The sequence below is a fragment of the Podarcis cretensis genome, assembly GCF_951804945.1.
Source record: "Podarcis cretensis genome assembly, chromosome: Z".
Lineage (NCBI taxonomy): Eukaryota > Metazoa > Chordata > Lepidosauria > Squamata > Lacertidae > Podarcis > Podarcis cretensis.
The window spans coordinates 39,956,753-39,974,416 of NC_137184.1; the positions used below are offsets into that span (position 1 = coordinate 39,956,753).

A 17,664-nucleotide genomic window follows, 5' to 3' on the forward strand; every position below is an offset into this window, starting at 1 on the left:
CTTCTAAGTGCAGGCGTGTGACATTGCACGTCCATGTTACGGCAGCAGGCACTCACAACCCTGAGGGTGAGATGGCACCCCTGGCACTGCAGACAGTACTGAGGTAGATGGACCAATGGTCTGAGGTACAAGGCAGCTCCCTCTGCCCCTATTTGCTCCTGCATTAAGATGCAGATAGTGTGGTTGAGGAGGGTGTTTATTTTATTGGGTGACAGGGGTGCCAGCTTGAATAAAAAGCAATATTGGTGCATGCCTTTAAGGTGATAAGATTGATAGACAGATCAATAGATATAGATATATGTTTAAGGTAATGAGGGTGCTGCATTTCCTGTTTCCAGAACTATTGTAGTGTGTAGTGCTTAGAGTATTGGACCAGGACCTTGGAGACCTAGGTTCAAATTCCCACTCAACCATAAAGCTCCCTAGGTGCCTGAGGCTGTTTCTACTTCTTGACCTAACCTCCCTCCCTCGCAGGGTTGTTGTGGGTGTGAGAAGGAGAAGCATAAAATGGAAAAATATTTATATAAAGTAATGTTTTCCCCACTATGCATGGAAGTAGGTTGGTAACTGAGAGGTGATAATAATAATGATGGTAATTCTAAATTATCATTGCTATTAATTTGGATCAGGTAGTACTCAAAGCTGATCGCCGAAGAATAGATGCTTTTGAATTATGGTGCTGGAGGAGACTCTCAAGAGAGTCTCAAGGACTGCAAGAAGATCAAACCTACCCATTCTTAAGGAAATCAGTCCTGAGTCTCACTGGAAGGACAGATCGTGTAGCTGAGGCTCCAATACTTTGGCCCCCTCATGAGAAGAGAAGACTCCCTGGAAAAGACCCTGATGTTGGGAAAGATGGAGGGCACAAGGAGAAGGGGACGACAGAGGACGAGATGGTTGGACAGTGTTCTTGAAGCTATGAACTTGAGTTTGACCAAGCTGCAGGAGGCAGTGGAAGACAGGAGTGCCTGGTGTGCTCTGGTCCATGGGGTCACGAAGAGTCGGACACAACTAAACGACTGAACAACAACAACAACAGTACTCAAAGCACATTTGCTTAGCAAACCTAAGCCATGTGGAAGAAAATAATTTGGGGTGCAGGGTATAAAATGCTCTTCCCTGATGTTACCAGGAGGTTTGCTAGGTACTTAAAGGATTCTATGCGCAGTCCCATTGCCACAAATTTGCATACAGGTGTAAAGTACCTCTGGGCAAATTAAAATGGTAGTGATGGGAATCTTACTGCCCCTATGCCTTGCCGCATGTCAGCAAATTTCTTAAAAGTAAGTTCTTTAAAACATAGGAAGGTGCTTTATACTGAGTCAGACAATTGCTTCCATTTAGCTTGTTGGCTAAGATCAAGTGTAGTGTGTGTAGCTCAGTACTGTCTGCACTGACTGGAAGCAGCTCACCAAGGTTTCAATCAGGGTTTTCTCCTAGTCTTACCTGGAGTTGCTGCGTATTGAACCTGGGACCTTCTGCATGCAAAGCAGATACTCAACAATTAAGCTACAACCCTTCCTCAAAAGGAGAAAGGGTCAGGAGACCAGGGACCCAGCCTCAAAAACTCAAGTGTTGAGCCCTCCCTAAAAATAGACGTGTGGTTACAGCACAGAAATGCCTGTTTGCCTTTAGGCTCTGTCCTGACCAGAGACCTAAGATGATGGACAGATTGTCTCAAGAGAACAAATCCCAGAGGCTTTAGAAATAATAATGATACTGAAGCAAACTTCTAACCCAACCTATTTCTGTGTGTTTATTTCCCAGGAAAAGCCCAAGTCCAGTTTCAGGACAATCTTTGAGAATGCAGATGTGCCCTTTCACCTCCACGTTCCTGAGGCTTTTATGTTGAGAGGAACTTTTAGGTCTGAGAACAAACTGGGGCGGGCGGGGAGGAGAGCAAACTTAGTTTGGGCCTGTTAGTAGCTTTGGAAAGGGGCCAGCAAGGGTGGGGAGGGCGAGAAACCTTTACTGGAGCATAGAAAAGCATCAATGCAATAGGCAATAGGAACTGTGATTGTTCTTTCCTTTATTTTAAAAGATTTTTAATAATTCACGAGGACAAGCTAATTCGTGCTATTTCTGGCATTCCCTCGGATCTGGAACCTGCAGCTAAGTTCTCTCTCTCTCTCTCTCATTCACCAATTTGCCTTGAAAGACAGTGTAGTATTCTGGCTAGAGTGTCAGAATGAATCCTGGGAGTCCTGGTTTTGAATCACTTCACGAACATCACTGGGTGGCCATTGGATTATTCTCTGCTGCTTGTTCTAATCTACCTCAGAGGATCGTGGTTTGTTTGTTTTTTGCAATGTTGGGGGGAATGTTCATTGCCCTGCATTCCTTGGGCAGGGGGGACAGAAAATAAATGTCATACAGAAGTCATAAATTCCAACACCCATTACCAGCAGCGGTGGTGGATTGAGGGCAGCGCAACCAGTTCCACCACAAAGGGCACAGGAGCCAAAGGATTACCTTTCTGTCTCCTTCCCAAAGCCTAGTTCATGGGTGGGCAAACTAAGGCCCGGGGGCCGGATCCGGCCCAATCACCTTCTCAATCCGGCCTGCGGACAGTCCAGGAATCAGCGTGTTTTTACATGTGTGCTTTTATTTAAAATGCATCTCTGGGTTATTTGTGGGGCATAGGAATTTGTTCATTTTTTCCCCTTCAAAATATAGTCCGGCCCCCACAAGGTCTGAGGGACAGTGGACCGGCCCCCTGCTGAAAAAGTCTGCTGACCCCTGGCCTAGTTAGTGCTTACCTAGCTTTTGGAAGGAGGCTTGAGGGCTCTAAGGTAAAGGTATGGGGACCCCTGACCATTAGGTCCAGTCGCGGACAACCCTGGGGTTACGGCACTCATCTTGCTTTATTGGCCGAGGGAGCCAGCGTACAGCTTCCGGGTCATGTGGCCAGCATGACTAAGCCGCTTCTGGTGAACCGGAGCAGCGCACGGAAACCTTCTCGCCGGAGCGGTACCTATTTATCTACTTGCACTTTTGACGTGCTTTCGAACTGCTAGGTGGGCAGGAGCAGGGACCGAGCAACGGGAGCTCACCCCGTCGCGGGGATTCGAACCTCCGACCTTCTGATCGGCAAGCCCTAGGCTCTGTGGTTTAACCCACAGCGCCACCCGCGTCTAAAGCCTCGTGCTTCCTTCCCAAAATCCGGTGCATTGCTTAGCCGGCATTGGGAAGGCACCCCAAGGGTGTGGGTGTCTAATTTTAGCCTGGCAAATAAAATCATAGCATTGTAGAGCTAGAATGGACCCTGAGGATCATCTAGTTCAGTGTTTCCCAAACTCGAGTCTCCAGCTGTTCCCATCAACCCTGACCACAGGTCCTGCTAGCTACAGATGATGGGATCTGTAGTTCAAAAAAACCAGCTGGAAAGACTCAAGTTTGGGAAACACTGATCTAGTCCAGCCCCCCGCAATGCAGGAATATGCAGCTGTCCCATATGGGGATTGAACTTGCAACTTTGGTGCTATCAGCACCACACTCTAGCCAATTGAGCTCTTCACTACCTGGGTACCATACTACCAAGTTCTGCCCCTTCCAGCAGCCTGGGAATCCACCCATGTGGGTACTAGAATCAGTAGAGGCTGGTTCATTAGGGCAAATGGGGCACTGCCCCACAAGTCATGGCCTGGCCACTTCCCTGCCTTCTTACTTACAACCAGTCCAGGAAGCAGCATTGTCTGCTTGCTTCCTCTTCCTTATTCTTAGCGTTCATCCTTGTAAAACTCAGCAGGGAGGAGGATGGGGACAAATAAGAATGATTGGGCTCTGCCTGTCATTGGTTCTGGCTCCACCTTCTGTTGGCCTCCCTGTTTTCTGCTCCACTCAGTTCCAATGAGTGCCAGCCATCATTGACCACAATTTTCTATTGAACATGGTAATCATCACTAATATAACTCCTTTAGGAAGCAGGATCACTCCCAGTTTTGTCAAAATTGGCCCAGAATTTATTGCCATCCAAAGCAAAGCACCAAATGGATGTCCACCTTGCCTCTTTCCAAACAAAAAAGGATTTTCCTTGAGTTGATCTACATAGGATTGTGAAAAGTAGTGGGGAAGACTGTGGCAATATATATAAGAAGAGCCCGGTGTCTAACCAGATGCTCATTGGAAGCCTGCAAACAAAACTTGAAGGCAACAGCATTGTGCCTGCCTTTGACTCCCAGCAATTGGTACCCAAAGACATACTGCCTCAGTTAATGGAAATACAACACCAGACCCTCTAAGTGTCCCTGTTTTCCAGGGATGTCCCTGATTTAGAGAAGCAGTCCCAGTTTCTGATTTGATCCTGGAATGTCCCGTTTTTTCTTAAAAGTAAAGGTAAAGGGACCCCTGACCATTAGGTCCAGTCGTGGCCGACTCTGGGGTTGTGGCGCTCATCTCGCTTTACTGGCCGAGGGAGCCGGCGTACAGCTTCCGTGTCATGTGGCCAGTATGACTAAGCCTCTTCTGGCGAACCAGAGCAGCACATGGAAATGCCGTTTACCTTCCCGCTGGAGGGGTACCTATTTATCTACTTGCACTTTGACGTGCTTTCAAACTGCTAGGTTGGCCGCAGCAGGGACCGAGCAACGGGAGCTCACCCCATCGCAGGTATTCGAACCACCGACCTTCTGATCGGCAAGTCCTAGGCACTGTGGTTTAACTTGCTTTTCCTTAGGACATCCCTATTTTCATTGGAGAAATGTTGGAGGGTATGGAGTTATCTGACCCCCGAGCTGTCTGAAGGCAATCCTGTATTGTTTAATGTTTTGTTATGTTTTTATATGTGTTGGAAGCTGCCCAGAATGGCTGGGGCAACCCAGTCAGATAGGTGGGGTATCAATAGTAAAATTATCATCATGGAATGAAACGTCCCTCTTTTCATTAGATAAATGTTGTAGGGTATAAGAACACCAGAAATTGTAGCTCATACATTTAGCACTACCACATGCAATTGTAGGTTCCTTTTGCCTTTGGGGGCAGAATAAATAAATGGCCACCCTTCAGTTTTCAGGGTCCCTATCCTTGCTATATAACTTCAAAGCCCTTCTCGTATCGCCCTTAAACCCCGACACATCTCTGCCATGACCTTCACAGACTCAACTCCACATCAGCCTCAGACGTTGAAAGCTCTCATGCTTCTTCACAAGACTCTGTCCTGCCTCTTTCACTGCCCATTGTGGCTTGGAACAGCCTCCCAAAAGAGCCTCTGCAATTCCATTTCCCTTCATACCACCTTCATTTCTTTACCCCCATCTTTGGCACCAGTCCACAATTCCCAACAGTAGCCAAGCCTAAGTGGGTGCAAATGATATCAACGCAAGGCTTTCCTGCATTTATTCCTCTGTCCACATCCTGCTACGGTTGCCTCCCATTTCAGATGGGGTGGAAGGGAATGTTGGACTTACCCCAGCTGTGAGCTGTTCTGCCCATGAACTGCCTTGTCTCAGGATTCCAAAGGAAGATTTTCATACCCTTGGCCATATCGCCCCAGGTTTTCTTGCCCATTTCTTTCTTTCCCTCCTCCTCTTCCTCCTCATTGCCGTGTCGCTGAGCTGCCTCTTCATTCTTATTTTCCTGGAATGGTGACAAAGCAAACCCCAGACACACACCATGTGAACAGTGTTTTTGTTGTCTTTCTTTCCACTCCCCCACCCTCCCCACTAATGGAGGATATTCCATTAGCCAAAAATAAATGCCAGTGAGTTCACTAGCTGGAGTTTTTCCATTTTCTCATCATTGCTCCTTATGTTACAGAAAGGCCAGAGAAGTACCTAGGGTCTGGCGAAACCCTTGTCAAGGGTGCAAGCCCAGGGCAAGGTGTGCAAAAAACACCTATCAAACTCATTTATGTGTGTGGTGCTGTGCCATTGCTGTTACAGCAAGATCAAATGTGGGGGAAGCTTTCTGTCTTTCTCACACCATGGCACAAAAACACGCAATTTTTTCTGCCCTTCTACTTCACCTTGCCCTCACTCTGGATGCTTTGAGCACTTGGGTCATGTAAAATGTAGTAATTGCTCAATTCTATTGCAGTAAAGTGTAGTTTTCAGGGGACAATATAGCTCCTTGCCAAGGGCACAAGGGACTCTATGTACAGTATGCCTCTAAAAAGGCACAGTTTATTTACTTCTCTCTCTCTCCCTCCCTCCCCCAGAGAGTATGGTTTAGAATAAATGGTTTGTCCTTATTTTTGCTATCCTTTGGGGAAGGTCCATAGCTCAGGCAGCACCAGGTAGGGATGGAGGAGAATTTTGATTCAGTACACATGTAAAGCTAAATCTATCCTGTTTACACATTATGTGAATCGAAACACAACCATCTCTAAGCTTCACAATGTAGTGCTCCAAGTAAGCAATGAACATTTAAGGAGAAAGCATGCATAAAATTAATATATTGTTGAAAATAACATTTAAAAGTACATTATATATGGTGAGATTGCTTGCAAAAATGTGTCAAAACTGCATATAAAAATGTGTTTATAGAAAAAACAATGCGCTAAAATGCTAATGAATTTACATGAGTGTTTTTTTAATATGCAAATTGCTGCAAAATGTGGTGAGAACAAAATGTGAGAACAAAAATTGATGGTTCCATCTATCCACATCTCCTGGTGGAGTTGGGAAAGACCCTTGTGTGCAACTGTTATGGATAGCTGCTGTTGATCACTGTCGATCAACAGCAGCCCAGAGTGGCTGGGGAAACTCAGCCAGATGGGCAGGGTATAAATAATAAATTATTACATTATTATAGATCAAGTGGCCATGCTTGCTGGGACTGATAGGAGTTGTAGCCTAGCAGCATCTGGAGAACCAGAGGTTCCCCATACTTCTTGGAGAAAATACTGAGCTAGACAAGCCAATGTTCCAATTTGGTACAATGCGGCTTCCTATAAGTCTATTCATTCCTTCTAGTTCCAATCTTCATGCTGTGAGTGCCATTCCTTATTTAGCCAAAGCAGCACCAAAGCACACTAAAGAGAAATAGCACAAGGCTCTGGGAAACCTCAAAATCTGCAAAAATTGCAAGCGTTTTTAGGGGGAAACCTACAGGGAGGAACCCCAACCCCCAGCCCCTCCTACGAAGACCAGGCATGCTCAGTGGCCACAGAATGCTGACTCTCTTTTGACTCACTGTTGATGAAAACATGGAAAAACCAGTGGAGGGGCAAATGGGAAGGCTGGAATCCTGAACAGAAGCAGCAGAATTTTGTTGCAGACAAAAACATTTTGTCTTGTTCTTACTTGGCACGTTGTTCCCTGTGTGATATTTCCAGCAGCACCTCCTCAACCTGAAACCCCACACACCTCACTTTTGTGTGTGTGGTGCTTCCTTTTTATTCCTAACCCCCTGTATTTCTAAGATGATCAGAAGAAGAAGATGCCAAAGCAAGAATTGTCACCAAGGTGTGCCTGAAGCAACAGAAAGCTACAGCAGAGGTGATCAGAAAAACTGATAATTTAAACTGCCATCAGAATCAAGTTTCTCCACCCCCTCTAACTGGATCTCCTGCAGCCTGGAAAACCCGGAGACATGATCAGCGTTTGTCTTTTCAGATGTATTATAGCTCCATCTTGTACTAGAAGCCCTTCGAAGCCCTCTCCAAGCTCTCTGACTGTATGACCAAAAAAGTTCCAAGCTGAACCTGCCAGGTCCATCTCATATTCGGCCATCTTTTCATGAAGTCCACCGTTCAACAATCCACCCAGAGTTTTTACAGGTTACTTCTGAACACTGAACTTGCCATCAGTCAGTCACTTCAGACCTGATGATGGAGCAACTTGGCTAGGACAATTTGATCCATCTATCCAAGGCTGACCCAGGAAAAAGCCTTTCCTGTCACTTACATAATGGGTTCACAAAGGGCAGCCTGTTCATCAATGGATCATGAGTGCATGAGTCACATAAGATGAGAGAGAAAGCAAAAAATTAATGCAGGAAATTAAAAGCACAATCTGGCCCCCCTGAAAGCACTTCCATGAGTTTCAGTGGGAGAATTAAACACCAGATTAATAGTACAATTTTAGGCATGCCAATGGAGAAGTCTCACTGAGCTAACTAATTAGGCTTATTGCCAAGGACCTGTGCATAAAATTGCTGCATTAATCTCTCTCATTTGAATCAATGGGTCTTAACTGTGCTTTTGCAAGGTTTTCCTTCCCATAGAAATGAAATCTGGTCTCATAAAAATGCCCAAAGGTTGCGCGTTGTCTTCTGTAGCTTTCCTTCTGGGCTAGCAAAGTGTGGAAAGTCAAATACTCACCATTCCTTTGCTGACAAAGGATCAACTCAAAGCAAATCACTCCACAGCTAAGGAATAGATTTTGTAAAAACTGCTTAAAAGTTAAATCTTTTCCCCCTTGTGTGGGTGTGTGAGATCTTATTTCACAAGTGCAGAATGCATCTGATTCAAAGAACCTTCAGACCGGTTCCCCACACGTATGTCCCTCTAGTGACGAGTTCAGTGTGTGAACGAGCTGCCACGGGCAGAAAGCCCACGTTGCCTTGCATGGGCTCCAATGCATGAGCTCCAATGACCATGCTCAGCACTCCTGCAACTCATTGAAATGATGAGTCTTCAAGAGGTGAGCCATAAAGCATTATAATACATATGAGAACCAGCCTTTGGCACAGTGGTGGGGGAGATGTGCCCCCCCCCGGTGTTTCTGGACTATAGTTCCCAAAATCTCCTATCATTGACTATGTTGGCTAAAGCTGATGGGAGTTGGAGTCCAATAGCATCTGGAGGACAACACCTTCCCCACACCAGTTCTAGAACTATCAAGTATCCCATACAACAGCTATCTTTCTGACCAACTGTCACTGATCAAGCCAACCACTTGAGACAAGCAAAAGACAGGTGCCTATCCAAGTTCCTGATTGCTAGTGTGGAAGCAAGCCAAGTCAGAGCCTGCAGGGCAAAGCACAAAAACCAACCCTACAGTTACTAGCCAATATGACCTTGGGAAGAGGAATTCCCTTCCTGTCTAAATATGGCAACTGGCGAAAGCCATCTGCAAAGGGTCAGAGGCTGCCTTTTGGCATCGGAAGTTGTTCTTTTGCCTGTTTGGGTGATCTCAGAGTTCCACATCACCGCAACCATTCTAACTACACAACCAGAGATATAGGAAGTTAGGCAGCATTAAGTCCCCCATCCCATAACATGTTCTCAAAATGGCTCTGAGCTAGTTTAGGTATCACCTCTGCTATGTCAACCCTGTCTCCAAAAAACACACCACTCCTTCCTTTAGTTGCATCCCAAGTAGAATGGATAACATATTTTAATGCCCCTAACCCAATGTGTTGTCTCCATCACACCAGATACATACCAGAGCTGACATACCCTGAATGGAAGAGTGCCACCATAAGTGGGGCAAGGTGCTGTTGTACTGTTACTGCTAAGCCGCTCTCAGTCAAGTGGCCTGGAACCCCATGTACCCAGGGCCAGCTCAAGGCACTGTGGTGCCTGAGATGATGGACAAGATGGTGCAACCTCCTATTTCCATGTACTGAAGCCAGTTGGCCCAGCATTGAATCTATCTGAAGGAGCGTCTCCACCCCCATCATTCTGCCCAGACACTGAGGTGCAGCGCCGAGGGCATTCTGGCAGTTCCCTTACTGCGAGAAGTGAGGTTACAGGGAACCAGGCAAAGGGCCTTCTCGGTAGTGGCACCCGCCCTGTGGAACGCCCTCCCACCAGATGTCAAAGACAAAAACAACTACCAGACATTTAGAAGACATCTGAATGCAGCCCTGTTTAGGGAAGCTTTTAATGTTTAACAGACTATTGTATTTTAATATTTTGTTGGAAGCCGCCCCGAGTAGCTGGGGAAACCCAGCCAGATGGGCAGGGTATAAATAAATAATCTCACTTCGACACTGGCAACTGAACAGTGTCCTCCACCACCTCTGAGGGCAGCACAGCTCTGTTATCTAGCACCTCACCACCACTTCCTATCCTCCAGTATGTGCTACCTGAGGCAGCCGCCTCACTCTACCTAACTGTAGAGCTGGTCCTGAACGTACCATTCTGAGCTGATGTTTTGGTTCTAATAAAAGCACTCATATGGAGCATTTTCACATGAGCTTGGTTCTTTTTCATCTTCGACAGACAAGTTAATTATTTGCATCAATGAGCCAATTCATGCATGCAGACCTTTCTTCTTATTATTATTTGACTAATTCTCAATGATCTGGATAGTCTTTTCCTCCTGGGGGAGAAATCTAGCTTTGTTTGATGCATGGCCATACTTTCCCCCTTTCTTCCTCCAACACTTAGGAGGAGAGTGTGGACAAACCTTCTGCTCTGCTCATCAACAGCAGAAACAAAGGGTTCGATTCTGCTCACAGATGGAGCCTCTGGAAATCTATTCCTCATTACCCTAAGGAGTTGCTTACTTACTGGCATTTGGTGATAGTTGAGCGGGTGGTCCTTGGCACCTCCAGAGGTGGCGTTCACTTCCATGGTGAAAAAAGGAAAAAAGGGAAAAAGTATGAGATAGTTAGTATGTCAGGATGTCAACTCCTGGTCTAATAATGCAGGTCACGTCTCTTCACTGAACCCTGGAATTATCCAGCAATCCCATTGCACAAGCAGATTCAGTGGTTTTTTTTAAAAAAAAAAGAAAAATCAAGCAGGAGCAGGGGCTTTGCGACTATCACCAGGTGACGAGTTTTGCTTTTCAACACTGCAGAGAAGACGGAGCATGTAAGGAGGAGACCAGCAAGCTGATTGCTCTCATCAGGCAACTGAGATCATGCAGCAGGATTCCATACAAGAATTCAGGCCCTCATCCACCAGAAGTCATTCACGTGTAAAAAGCAGCCTATCGCATGAAAAATCCCAGAGAGGGGGAAAGACCAAGAATCTCGCCCGGAAGGAAATCTTTCTGACTTGGGAGGCTGAGGGTCACCTGTTTATAGAGCGTTACAAAATAATCAGATCTTAACAGACAGAAATGTATGTGCCAATATGTCCCTGTCAGTCATGGGGAGGCCCCTTGTCTGAATGCTTCCAAAATTGCTTTCACGGTCCGACATCGCTATATTTATCACTTTGCCTTCAGACAGGCCAGAGGTGGGTTCGTGCAGTGTCACTTTCCCAACCACCCGTAATTCCAGGAACCATCTGAAGATCCCTGGAGAAGAGCCAAGAAGGACAGTGTGGAGAGGGAATTTGGAGGGGCACTATCAGGTTAGAAGTGGACATATCCCATTATCCACATGCCTGCCACAACAAGCAGAGGCATCACCACCATATGTGCTTGTTTGTTTGTTTGTCGCTTTTTGCAGAAAGCTCTCTGTTCAAAGAGACTTTCAAAAATAAAACACTGAAAACAAGTGTAAAAGCAAGCATGAAAACAACCTAAAATGCTTATCTATAAGTAAAGGTAAAGGGACCCCTGACCATTAGGTCCAGTCGTGACCGACTCTGGGGTTGTGGCGCTCATCTCGCTTTACTGGCCGAGGGAGCCAGCGTTTGTCCGCAGACAGCTTCCGGGTCATGTGGCCAGCATGACTAAGCTGCTTCTGGCGAACCAGAGCAGCACACGGAAACGCCGTTTACCTTCCCGCCGGAGCGGTACCTATTTATCTACTTGCACTTTGAGGTGCTTTCAAACTGCTAGGTTGGCAGGAGATCTATATCTATACACACACATATATAATACAGAGAGAGAGAGAGACCCTACCCCACTGAAAGACAACCAGAAATCTAGGGTCCAAAATCCTAAGTGAATAAGCATGTTTCTTGCCTGGCATGTAAAAGCAGATAGTGATGGTGCCAGGCATGCCTCCCAGGGGAGAGAATTACCCAGGCAGGAAGCCACTACTGAGAAGGTTGGTCTGGTGATATTAATGACTTACCCTCCAACTTGACTTACCCATTTTTCCAGAGACAGTCCGAAATTATGAAAGCCATCCCGGCTTCTGATTTGATCCTGGAATGTTCCTATTTCCCCCACAAGTGCTGCCGCCACCAAGCTTGGGAGAAAGGATGAACCGGCGCTTGTCCCAGGTGTCAGCGGCTGCAGCAGCTGTGAGGCAGCATCCCATTGCCTCTCCATGGTCTCTGCTGCTGGCCGCATCCCTTGGGCAGCTCATAGCAACCGCTGGAAAGCAGGTGAGGAGGAGAGGATGCTGCCACCAAGGACCAGCCCCAGGGGACACATTGGCTCCGAGATGCAGAGCCAGGGAAAATAGGGACATTCCAGGATCAAATCAGAAGCTGGGATAGCTTTCGTAATTCTTAGCCTGTCTCTGGAAAATAGGGACAGAGGTGGGAAAATAAATGGACTTATTCTGCTAACTTTTCAATGACCAGCCCTGTGGAACGCCCTCCCACCAGATGTCAAAGAGAACAACAACTACCAGACTTTTAGAAGACATCTGAAGGCAGTCCTGTTTAGGAAAGCTTTTAATGTTTAATAGGTTATTGTATTTTAGTGTTTTGTTGGAAGCCGCCCAGAGCGGCTGGGGCAGCCCAGCCAGATGGGCGGGGTATAAATAATAAATTATTATTATTATTATTATGAGACTAACTTCCCACTATGTTCTCCTCCCTTGCTCTTCCTAAAAACACCAAGTCAAACACTCCTCACCGCCCCCTAGCCCCCCCTCCCAAGAGTAGTAAAAACAAGAAAGTCCTTTCGAATAGGGACATTCTGTGACACACAATATCCTGTCGCAATTAAAGGCTCAGATGAATTACAGACTCAATGAAGCATGTTTTCCTGCATTGCTCCATGAAGCAGCACACACACACACACCATCTACTCTGCAATGCTTTCCAAAATGTTTTCTATTTTGGTTTGAGGCTGCTGTCCGCATTAGCTGCGTCGTGTTACAGTAGTTGATGGCCCAGGTTTCATTTCAATATCTTGTTTGACTCCCTTCTGCCCCCTTCTGTCCTGAGGCACTGGATCTTCTGCGGCAATGTGCCACTGTTATCTCTTCCAGTGACACATCCAAACATGGGCACAACCTGAAAAAAGCAGGTTATAAACTGGCAGCAGCTGTTTTCAATAGAGACATTCACTGCAAAGAAACTTTGTCAACATGTGGTAATCTTCTGCTTTCTGAAATGATGGGGAACCTGTGGCCCTCTGGGTGTTTTTGGACTCTGAATCACATCAACCCAAGCCAGCATGTCCACTGCAACTCTGGGAGTCCCTCAGATTTGCCATCTCTGTTGTCCCCTCCAGATTTTGCAGGACCACCGCACCCAACAAACCTAGTCAGCTTGTTCAGTCGCCAGGAATTATGGGATTTGTGGCTTAAGAGAATTCGGAGGTGGCCACATTGTCTACCCCTGGTTTAATCTTAATGTGGTTTCCCCACTATTTTTTTTTTTTGCCCTGTTGTTATTTTAACTTTTATTTTTGCCGTTTATATTTTGTTGTTTTCCTTTCCTTTGCTTTTTTCATCTTGTACTTCCCTACTTCTTTGTAATTATTATTATTATTATTACTGACTATAGACTTAAGCTACTGTTCTATATACACACTTAACTGAGAGTAAACCTCCCCAACTCCAATGGGGCTTAGTTCTGAGTAGATGCATACATGACTGAGCAGCTAGGCTTGTCCCACAAATTGTAATGGTTTGACTTGGTGGTTCCAAGTTTTGTTTCAGTTTTGTTTGACATTTGCCTTCCCCACTCTTAATTTAGATTTCTGTTGTATTATTAAATAAGTATTCTTGGCGTTTTTTTGTCCCTTAGCCACATATTCATGTTCTCAGGTAAGCGTGCATGGGTTTTCAGTCTTCAGGAAATCCTTTACTCTTCCTACAGAATTAAAAGGAGAAAACTGCTTAAATTTGGAAGAAATAGATTTTACTTTAAGCAGGGTAGGATGGCAATCTCAGTCCTAATGCAAAAATTAACCCAGTTATGGTTGCAATCCCAATCCCACATATTTCAGTGCAATGAATGAAACCCCAATGAATCCAATAGAACTTACTTCTGAGTAGACATAGGGTTGTATGATATCACCACTTTGCCCCACTCAGTGTCCCTTGATCACAAAAACCAAGGATTTTTAAAACTGCTGGCTGAACTCCAAAAAGAATAACATTTCAGTAAATATGTGGGCTGGCTTTCGTTTTGGCATCAAAATAGATGTGCCTATCACTAAATGAGGCATAGCATTACATGCCGAATTCTTTTGAGCTGTGGATGAATGGTTGATCTGGTTGAGAATGCAAAGTCGTAATTATCAGAATGCCTCTGATCACGTGCCAAGTGCATTTTTCCTCCATTACAGAGTAACTGCAGCTCCATACTTCTGGGATTAGAAAGTAGAATACCTAGGTGGGCTTGAGTTTGCAAATGTTGCTCTTTTTAGAAATTAATCATCAAGAACAAAGAAAGGACATTGGCTATGCCTTGGTAATTAATTCACATTTAGTACACTTGCATGTTTGAAATCCAAAGCTAAGCTTTTTTTAAAAAAGGTTAATGTACGTTAATTTAAAAGATGCCAAAGAATAATTTATGAACGGAAAAAGATAAGTACTGCAACCAATTACCCCCACTTGCATATTCACAATATTTTAAAAAATAATTGTGTTTTTCCTCAAAATGACCCCATAAATCCAGATCTTCTCTTTTCACTGGCCCACAAAGCATAGCTGTCAACTTTTCTCTTTTCTTGCGAGGAATCCTATTCGGAAAAGGGAATTTCCCTTAAAAAAAGAGAAATGTTGACAGCTATGCCACAAAGTTCCAAAAGAATAATTACTGTAAAATCAAGTAATAGAGAAGTACTTCATAGGTCATCTTGGCTAGACCAACTAGGAAATCTTACACCACTGAGGCATTCCTGATGATTTATTGCTACTAGTACTGCCAATTTTATTATCATCACCACCAAGAAAAATAAGAGTTTTGGGTGATTGTTGTTTCACAATATCTAGGATAGCAACATTTAATTGGCTCAACTGATAGACAAATCAACCAACAATTTAGTAAATTAATCAAGGAGGAAATTTTTAATCATTAGGGCCAAGAGCTGAGAATACACTTGTGTTTTTCTAAGGTTATTTGACCACGTTACTCTAACAGTAAACTACTAATATGAAAAGTGGCATTTCCTTGTTGCAAGGATTAGTAATTTTTGTGCATTCAGTTGTAAGTCTCTTTCACTTCCTCCAGTCCAAGGGCCATTCAGGACCCACGCTGCAATTTGTTTTGATGGTTTTTAATAACTAATTTTTAGTTTGCTGCAACTCGCCCTGGAACCTGGAGAGACCGCACACGCGCCTCGGGCTAGGTTTTTAAGTCGCATGGAACCCGGAGAGACATCCGAGTCGATAGGTATAGGATCAGGCTGCCAAGCGCGGCAAAAGTTCTTGAATCGGTTAAAAACACATACCGCATGATTTCTCGAGCTCTCCTATTGATTTCTGCAGGTTTGCGCCTTTCTTTTTTTTTTTTTAAAGGAAAGGAGCCACCCAGCTTGGAATCTTGCGCATCGAATAACGCATGGAAAATATGCGGGACGACAGGTAGCAAACCCGCCTGCAACCCAACCGTGGCGAAACAGGAAGGTTCTCCTCTGCCCCTGCCCACATTTTATAGCGGGCTGGTCTGGTTGGCTTTGTCTCTCCAGTTTGCGCAAGCGCCACAGACCGGCTCTGGTGGCCCGGAGCATGAACCTCGAGCAGCGCAGGAGGATGCGCCGCGGCCGGTAGCTCCCGCCGGACACCTTGCATTGAGGGCCCGCCACTATGCGCCAGGCCTTGACTCAGCCGCGCCCCAGCGCGATCCCCCTCTCCGATTCTGTGGGTGAGGCGCCTCATCGCCGAGGGGGAAAGGAAAGGAGGGTGTGGATTTGGGGAAGGGGCGCCTATAGCAAGTGGGGCAGGAGCGCGCGCGGGAACGGGGTGTAACTGGGTGCCGCCTTTTGCGCAACACTCTTTGGGTCCTTTTTTTTTTTTTTCCTTTTTTGCAAAAACCAGAGTCGGGGGTGGGTGGGTATTGGGTCGTTTGGGGAAGTCCTGATCGCCTGGACATGCAGCACGCGCCCCAGGCCCGCTCCTCTCTCTCAACCTGCAGCCCTGTCGCTTGCATTGCAGCTCAAGGCCAGAAATAATTTTTTTAAAAAAGCTTGCAACGGGAGTGGAGGAGGCCCCGGGTGAAAGGCGAGCCTTGCTGTTTTCCACATGCCTGAGCAGAGAAGCTTGGGACCGTTTCTATTTAAAATCGCCACTGCTTGTTTGCTTTTAACAAGGGAGGGGGGTTGTATGGAGAAGGCTTAGGTTATTGCTGTTTGGAGACCCTTGGTTTGTATCACTTGGCTTCCTTTGGTCTGGAGGCCACGGGGCTGTTTCCCCCCACTGATTGAGTGGCCTTGTGTTACAGTATTAGAGGATTTAATTTGCCCTATTGGTGAGTAGGCTGAATGTGTGGTTACCAGGCTACTGCTCCATTCATTTATTGGAGCAAGGCCTGCAACTCAGTGGGAGAGCATCTGCTTTGCATGCAGAAGGTCCCAGGGAACCCCAAGGCAGTGCTGCAAAACACTCCTACCTGGAGGGTTGCTGCCAGCCAGTGTAGACCAGCCTTCCTCAGCCCCTGTGAGGTGGGCTTCATGTAAAACAAGGTGGAGGAGAGCCTTAACTCAGTACAACTTGTGCTTTCCATGCAAAAGAGCCTCAATTCAGCCTGGCGTTTGCTTGTAGGTCTGGGAAATACTCCTGCCTGGATAACTGCGGCAGTCGGTGTAGACCAGCCTTTCCCAACCTTTTCTGGTTGAGGCTGGTGGGAGCTGTAGTCTAACTGTCTAGAGGGGAGCAGGTTAGGAAAGGCAGCAGTGACCTACATGGAGCAGTGGTTTGAATCTCTCATAGGTACCTTCCTGTGTCCTTGTTATTTATTTCAAACGCCCATCATCCCTGACCATTGGTCCTACTGGCTGGTGCTAAGAGGAGTAAGAGCCCAGGAACATCTTGAGGGCCACCATTTCCCCATCCCGGTTGCATAGGATTGTGCCAAGAGAATTTCTGCAATATTGATATAACAAGATGCAGAAATAATACGATATATCACAAGCTTTTGAATATAGAAGCCTCATTGCTGGGCAGAACTTGACAATTCCTTAAGTCAGGGAGGCAGATTTCCTGGGGACAGATTGAGTGGGCCAACTGCCAGTGATGGACCTTGGGATCTTAGATTTTAGTGGTGCCCTGTGTGATGCCAAAATTCAGCACCAAATTCAGGCCAAACTTATTGCACCCTTAACTGTATTCTAAATCATAGCTGTGGCACCCCCAAGGCTCTGCACCCAGTGTGACCAAACCAGTCACGCTCCCCTAAATCTGCCTTTGCAACTGCCCTGCTTCTCCCCCCCCCCCCACTGCCTGTTCATTTGCCCTCTCCCTCTGGATCCAGTCTGTATCTCTGGGCATAAAGAAATATCAAGGCAAGCAAAATCTTATGGGGAGTTGTCTTATACTGAGTCAGACCATTGGGTCCACTTAGCTCTGTATGTCTACGCTGGCAGCAGCTCCCCACCGTTTCAGAGAGGGCTTCTCCCAGCCCTACCTGCAGATGCCAGGGCTTGAACATGGGACATTCTGTATGCAAAGCAGATACTCTGCCGCTGAGTGATGGACCTGTCCTTGCTTTTGGAAATGCTTGTGCACTTAGAGAACAACAGAAGAACA

The 17,664-nt window shown here is 46.0% G+C and overlaps 2 protein-coding genes across 5 annotated transcripts in view; one reads left to right on the top strand and one right to left on the bottom strand.

Annotated features, from left to right (window-relative positions):
• ATP1B4 (ATPase Na+/K+ transporting family member beta 4) overlaps positions 1 to 17,664 on the bottom strand; it is a 41,677-nt gene that overhangs the window by 7,834 nt on the left and 16,179 nt on the right. The window contains exons 1-3 of one of the 4 annotated variants that reach the window (XM_079962886.1): positions 15,372 to 15,410; positions 10,400 to 10,455; positions 5,406 to 5,574 (exon numbers count right to left, since the gene is read on the bottom strand). In XM_079962886.1, coding sequence (XP_079819012.1) covers positions 5,406 to 5,574; positions 10,400 to 10,405 — 175 coding nt within the window. In that variant the 5' untranslated portion in view covers positions 10,406 to 10,455; positions 15,372 to 15,410. Of the gene's footprint in view, positions 1 to 5,405; positions 5,575 to 10,399; positions 10,905 to 12,764; positions 12,841 to 15,371; positions 15,411 to 17,664 lie in introns of those variants that run through there. The other 3 variants (XM_079962883.1, XM_079962885.1, XM_079962884.1) reach the window with 3 other exon arrangements.
• The window catches only part of TMEM255A (transmembrane protein 255A), a 32,573-nt gene continuing 30,519 nt past the window's right edge, over positions 15,611 to 17,664 (top strand). Inside the window, exon 1 of the mRNA XM_079962893.1 lies at positions 15,611 to 15,784. Coding sequence (XP_079819019.1) covers positions 15,727 to 15,784 — 58 coding nt within the window. The 5' untranslated portion in view covers positions 15,611 to 15,726. The remainder of the gene's footprint in view (positions 15,785 to 17,664) is intronic.